This window comes from Salvelinus namaycush, chromosome 27, assembly GCF_016432855.1.
Source record: "Salvelinus namaycush isolate Seneca chromosome 27, SaNama_1.0, whole genome shotgun sequence".
Lineage (NCBI taxonomy): Eukaryota > Metazoa > Chordata > Actinopteri > Salmoniformes > Salmonidae > Salvelinus > Salvelinus namaycush.
The window spans coordinates 34208298-34214931 of NC_052333.1; the positions used below are offsets into that span (position 1 = coordinate 34208298).

At 39.2% G+C, this 6634-nt stretch overlaps 1 protein-coding gene across 2 annotated transcripts in view; it reads left to right on the forward strand.

Annotated features, from left to right (window-relative positions):
- The window catches only part of LOC120022754 (angiopoietin-1-like), a 56708-nt gene extending 50631 nt beyond the window's left edge, over positions 1-6077 (forward strand). For both annotated transcript variants that reach the window (XM_038966746.1, XM_038966747.1), the window contains exon 9: positions 3600-6077. In XM_038966746.1, the coding sequence (XP_038822674.1) occupies positions 3600-3763 (164 nt within the window). In that variant the 3' untranslated portion in view covers positions 3764-6077. The remainder of the gene's footprint in view (positions 1-3599) is intronic.
- Positions 6078-6634: the final 557 nt, after the last annotated feature.

Here is a 6634-nt window from a genome sequence, read left to right on the forward strand (position 1 = left end):
CAACATGACTCTAATTCTCTGGCTGTGTAAGTGGAACAAGGTGACCCTACTCACTGTATGACAGTTCCCCAGTGGAGGACTGGGCTTGTAAACCGTTTATGGTCAGTGGCAAGAGAAGACAATATCGGGGATCGGGGAATTCTGTCCAACCCGATCTAAGGACTGCGTATTTCCCCTAATTCAACAAGCCAGTCTCACAATCCAGCAGTGTGTTTAGCAGAGCACTGACATAGATTGTTTTTACCATATTCACTGTAATAACATGTATATATTATCAGTGAAGTAGAAACAGCAAGAAACACATTAGTAACCAAAGAGGAGAAAAACAAACAGTGCCTTCAGAAAGTATTCACACCCCCTGACTCACACCCCCATTTTGTTGTTTTAAATTCATTTAAATGGATTACTTTTGGATTAAATTGAAATACCCCTTATGTCAAAATGGAATTATTTGCAAATTCATTAAAAAAATCTGAGCTGAAATGTCTTGAGTCAATAACTATTCAACCCTTTTGTCAGGAGTACAAATGTGCTTAACATGTCACATAATAAGTGGCATGGACTAACTCTGTGTGCAATAATGGTGTTAAACGTGGTTTCTAAATGACTACCCCATCTCTGTACCCAACACACAATTATCTCTAGGGTCCCTCAGTCGAGCAGTGAATTTCAAGCACAGATTAAACCACAGACCAGGGAAGTTTTCCAATGGGTCGCAAAGGTCACCTATAATATATATATATATATATATATATTTTTTTTTAAAGACATTAAATACATTAAATATCCCTTTGAGCATGGTGCACTTATTAATTACACTTTTGATGTTGTATCAATACACTAAGTCACTACTATGATACAGGCACCCTGCCTAACTCGGTTGCCGGAGAAGAAGGGAAGTGTCACTCCTGCTCTCCCTCTCTGTCGCTCGAGGGCGCCAGACTGCCCAGCACTACGCACTCCTGCCACCATCATTATGCACACCTGTTTCCCTCGTCACGTGCATCAGCGATTCATTGGACTCACCTGGAGTCAATCACCAGAGTTATTACCTCCCCTATATCTGTATGTTCCCCAGCTCTGTTCCCCGCTTCTGCATTAATTGTCGTATGTCGTGGTGTTACCCAGTTCTGATGCTGTTCCTGTCCTATGTCTGTGCAAAATTTAATCTCACTCTCCATACTTGCTTCTCATCTCCAGCGTTGGTTCTGACAGGAACCACTCAGGGATTTTACCATGAGGCCAATGGTGATTTTAAAACAGTAACAGAGTGTAATGGCTGTGATAGGAGATAACTGAGAATGGATCAACAACATTGTAGCCTTGTGGTTAGAGGGCGGCAGGTAGCCTAGTGGTTAAAGCTTTGGGCCAGTAACCGAAAGGTTTATTAGATCGAATCCCTGAGCTGACAAGGTAAAAACCTGTCGTTCTGCCCCTGAACAAGGCAGTTAACCCACTGTTCCCCGGTAGGCCGTCATTGAAAATAAGAGTTTGTTCTTAACTGACTTGCCTAGTTAAATAAAGGTTCAAATAAAAACAATTGTAGTTACTCCAAAACACTAACATAAATGACAGAGTGAAAAGAAAGAAGCCTGTACAGAATAAAAAACAGGCATCCTGTTTGCAATAAGGCACTAAAGTAATACTGCAAAATGTGTGGCAAAGACATTAACTTTTTCTCCTGAATACAAAGCGTTATGTTTGTGGTAAATCCAACACAACACATCACTGAGTACTACTCTTCATATTTTCAAGCATGGTGGTGGCTGCATCATGTAATGGGTATGCTTGTCAGTTTTCTTTTTTGGATAAAAATGATTGAAATAGAGCTAAACACAGGCAAATTCCGAGAGGAAAACTTAGTTCAGTCTGCTTTCTAACAGACACTGGGAGACAAATTCACCTTTCAGCAGGGCAATTACCTAAAACATAAGGCCAAATATACACAGGAGTTGCTTAGTAAGACGACATGTTCCTGAGTGGCCTAGTTACAGTTTTGACTTAAATCATCTTGAAAATCTATGGCAAGACTTAAATATGTCCTGTCTAGTAATGATCAACAAACAACTTGACAGAGCTTTAATTATTTTTTGAAGAACAATGGGCAAATATTGTACAATCCAGGTGTGCAAAGCTCTTGCAGACTTTCCCAGAAATATTCACAGCTATAATCGCTGCCAAAGGTGATTCTAACATGTATTGACTCAGGGGGTTGAATACTTCTCTAAACAAGAGATAATAGTTTTTTTTTAATTACTGGAAAAGAAAACACTATGTTAGACTTGTTCTTCCTCTTTGACGTTAGAGTATTTTGTGTCGATCATTGACAAAAAAAATAACAATTAAAATCATTTGAATCCCACTTTGTAACACAACAAAATGTGGAAAAAGTCAAGGGGTGTGAATACTTTCTGAAGGTACTGTACACACAAGCTCAGTCATACTGAACAGACCTAACCCAGTCCTACTGTATGTTCACTAGTGTACTGAGGTGACAATGACAAAAGACTATCCGGTCTGGAAACAGATCACCAAGTGTTTCTAGCAGGGGCATCTGTTTTTACAAGAGAGTAAAAGCTCAGCACTGGAAACACAGAGGATACTGATCAAATCGGAAATACATCCCCATGGGTTTAGTCACAAAGAACCAATGGGAAAACCTTTGCCACCCTGACCCCATGCCAAGACAAGAACAACAGTACGAACTGTGGGACCCAGTGTTAGGTCTTCTGTGAAATGTCACAGCTCACACTGGCACTGGTATTTAGACCTGAGGGGAAAGGCTGTGCCCCACCATATACCACCCATCGATTGACACATGCCACACCAGCCACACTGTGCCAACCTGAAAATAAAATATTTGTCTTGCTTTTTTTCATGTGCTCTTTGGTGCTAGGGGTAAAGCAATACATTACCTTTGAGGGAGAAATTAGTAAGAGGATAAAAAAAGTACATACAAACAGCATTATATGCAGGGAATTTCAACTCTTCTGAATGCCAATCCCAACCGAGCTTATTTGAGCCTATGCACATCTACTCTTTCTCGAAATACCATTGAGAGTTAACAGGTCCTTAAAACTAACCTCTCAAAGCAATTCATGATGACAGAAGTGAGTGCTACGGGGCGGTAGTCATTTAGTTCAGTTACCTTTCCGTTCTTGGGTACAGGAACAATGGTGGACATCTTGAAGCAAGTGGGGACAGCCGACTGGGATAGGGAGAGATTGAATATGTTTGTAAACACTCCAGCCAGCTGGTCTGTGCATGCTCTGAGGATGCGGCTAGGATGCCGTCTGGGCCGGCAGCCTTGCGAGGGTTAACATGCTTAAATACCTTTGCAATTATGTCTAAACAACTGCTCCATTGCTGCTGTTGGAGTTTACTGTGGCATTCTGTCAAGGTTCAACATTGCAGAACCAGAATAGAGAAACTCAAAGTTTACAGTCTAGGACCTTCTGGTGTAAAGTTTCTGCTTTCTTTTAGCTTTAAGCAACGGCGTTTCATACACACTAATGTCTGTCTTTGGTTGTTTTAAACTTTTTGTCATAGGGGCTTATAAAATTATCTAATTCCCTCCATCTGTTCTTTGCTCTGCCCAGGTTGGTGGTTTGATGCCTGCGGCCCGTCCAACCTCAACGGAATGTACTTCACCAAAGGGCAACACGTCGGGAAGCTAAATGGCATCAAGTGGCACTACTTTAAGGGTCCCAGCTACTCGCTACGAGCAACAACCATGATGATTCGTCCGCTGGACTTCTCATAGACATCGAGTGCGTCCAGAATGGCACCCTATTCCCTATATTGTGCAATACTTTTAAATTAGTGCACTATATAGGGAATAGGATACCATTTCAGATGCAACGTTAGAGTTTCTCCCCACACTCTCTGTAAGGCCAATGGGACAACTATATTAGGAGGAATGCTTCCTGCTTTACCCTGTTACTATCGTCTCACCATAACGACTTTGGAGTTTGTCCGGAGGGGAACTCTACACCACCTGGCTGTTGCTTGGTAACGTTACTCCAGGAGTCAGCCTGGAAGTGTGGTTGGAGAGAAGAGGGCTTGTGGAATGAGAGAGGATCTCGTCTTATCATAGAGCTAAACTGTGAGTGATGAACTCCTTGCGAAGTTGGAGGACAAACTGCTTCGCTCTTTTCTTATATTTGACGCATGAACTCAAGTAGAGTTCAGCTCTCACCCCAGGCCTGTGGACTCTCACCCCAGGCCTGTGGACTATTGGGGTAGACTTCTCTCCTTTTTGGGAACTGACTGCAACATTGCAGCTTTGTCTGCATATATGTAGACTATATGACAGACTACGCAACTACCCATAGACTACATGACAGACTGCATAGACGCCTTCAGACTACACGACTCCCTATGCGCATCTGGAATGTTCTCACAACCAAATGGGAGATATAGGCATTTTTATAGAGGTGTTGCACCAAGACATTGGGACATTGAACAATGTTTTGTATTTCATGCTTTTTATTCCTATATAGCCTAATACATTTGGAATGACATGATGTTTTTTTTTACATAAGTCACTCTGGATCGTTTCTGGAGAGGAAAAGTCACAAGGTCACAAGGTCACCGTCAGTATAAAATGTTGGTCTTATATGTACTGCGGACTCCAAAGTCAGTTCTGAGAACAAGCCTGGCTCAGTCAATGGTTTTGCTGCCACTTATATAGTTGTTGTCCTGCCAGAGTGCGCTGATTATTTTCAAAGTTCAAAATGCCACGTTATTATTGGATTTGGCAACTGACGGAGATTTATCTGCATTTGGTATTGGCTGACAAACAATGTCTGCCAAGGCAAAAAATGTGGTGATCTTCTTTCCTCATTTAAATATGAAAAATAATATACTGTAATGAATACAGATGCATATATATATATATATATATATATATATATATATATATATATATAATATTAAAGCATTGCCATACCGTAACTAGTAAAACTGTGTATAAGAAGGACAACATTGTGTGTTACACCAAACCAATTGAAGGTAGTGCACATTATGCACTATTTATCTCTAGATGTTGTATGAATATGGTAAGTTTTCCATCTCAAGTATTGCTGTCATCTACCCCCCTAAAGCGTAAAGAAATGGATGGTGTTATTATACATTTTCTGAGCGTTTTGGAACCTTTTGAACATCAGATTGTGATTTTTCATTTGAAAACACTGTACAGTATATAGTATTTGGGTACAGCAAAGTGTAGATGATTTGACCCATTCAGACCACATAAATAAAATAATAATACCTAGCCATTGGATCATAGCTTCATAAATGTTCCTTTCAAATGGTACTCCTCAGTTTGCTTTGCTTTCGCAATGTTTTTTTTTAAAAAAGGGGAAGAGGTTATGTTATGAATAATCACTTTTTTATGACCGGAGGTGGCTACAGGGCCTTGACAGAAATGTGGTCTGTCCAAATTTTGAAACTCTAACCACTGACCAAAAGATAAGTCCCATTTTATTGGAAACACCTCACAACGTCCTTCGAATGTGTCTTTGCTTAGACATACAACCGCACTGAACCCCAGATCCAGACAGGTTTTTTTCTCTCTCATCATTGCAGCTTAGAAACGGTTGTTTTAATAACGTTTGGCTGAGGCATAAAATGGAGGATTCCTTTAAGTGTACTGTGTGTACTTGTATTGCATTACTACCAGCATGAAAGAACAAGAAAGAATGCACGGTTTAATATGCAATGTTACTAAAGGTGGGTTACATGTTGAGGAAAGACACATGGAACTTGTAAAACTATGAAATGACATGTTTATTAACATACTAAAATTGTATAATTTAAGTGAATATGTAAAATAACTTTCCTGAGGAAAGCCACTCCATTTTGTTTTTATTCCTCCAGAACCACAGTGGTGTTTTGAAATTGAGCATAAACCATAGAAGTAATAATAATAAGAGTTGAGAAACGTGCCTTAAATGACTCTGCTTTTACCTCATTAAACCGTAGATTTGATATTTTAATTCAACTACATTTTTTTTGTAACAAGTGGTCAAAATGTCAAGTTGTTAAACTAAATAAAAAGCATGTGATGCACTAATGTTTTCAATCTGGGTATACATTGGCCGTTTTTTTTTATGTACGATGTGCTGATTTCGAAACAGACCGCTTTTGGGGTCACATTACAATGTATTCATTCACAAGTCTCTCTCACCACAACATCCTTTGACACATACACACTCAGGTCCCAATGGTTGAATAAACGTTGTTTCAACATCATTTGTCAGCGTATTGTGACATGGAATTTTATCTCAACATACCTCTTTATTTAGGTCGATAGTAATGTTGAAACAATGACATTGATTCAAATATACCATTTTATAATCAACATTGAGAACATGGTCAAATAAAATATGTCTAATTAAACATGAAATTCAACACAATTTAAACCACCTAATATATTGAATATAGCATAAAAAAATATTGATGTTTTTTACGTGGAATTTTCGACACAAATTCAATGTATACATAGTTCTTATGATTATGTGGAAATTAGATTGATGTAACAACCTGTTAGTCAAATTAAGTCAATGTATTTAAATTGAAGTTTTGCCCTAATTTCAATGTTCAATGAAAACAGTACTGGTTGACAACCAGT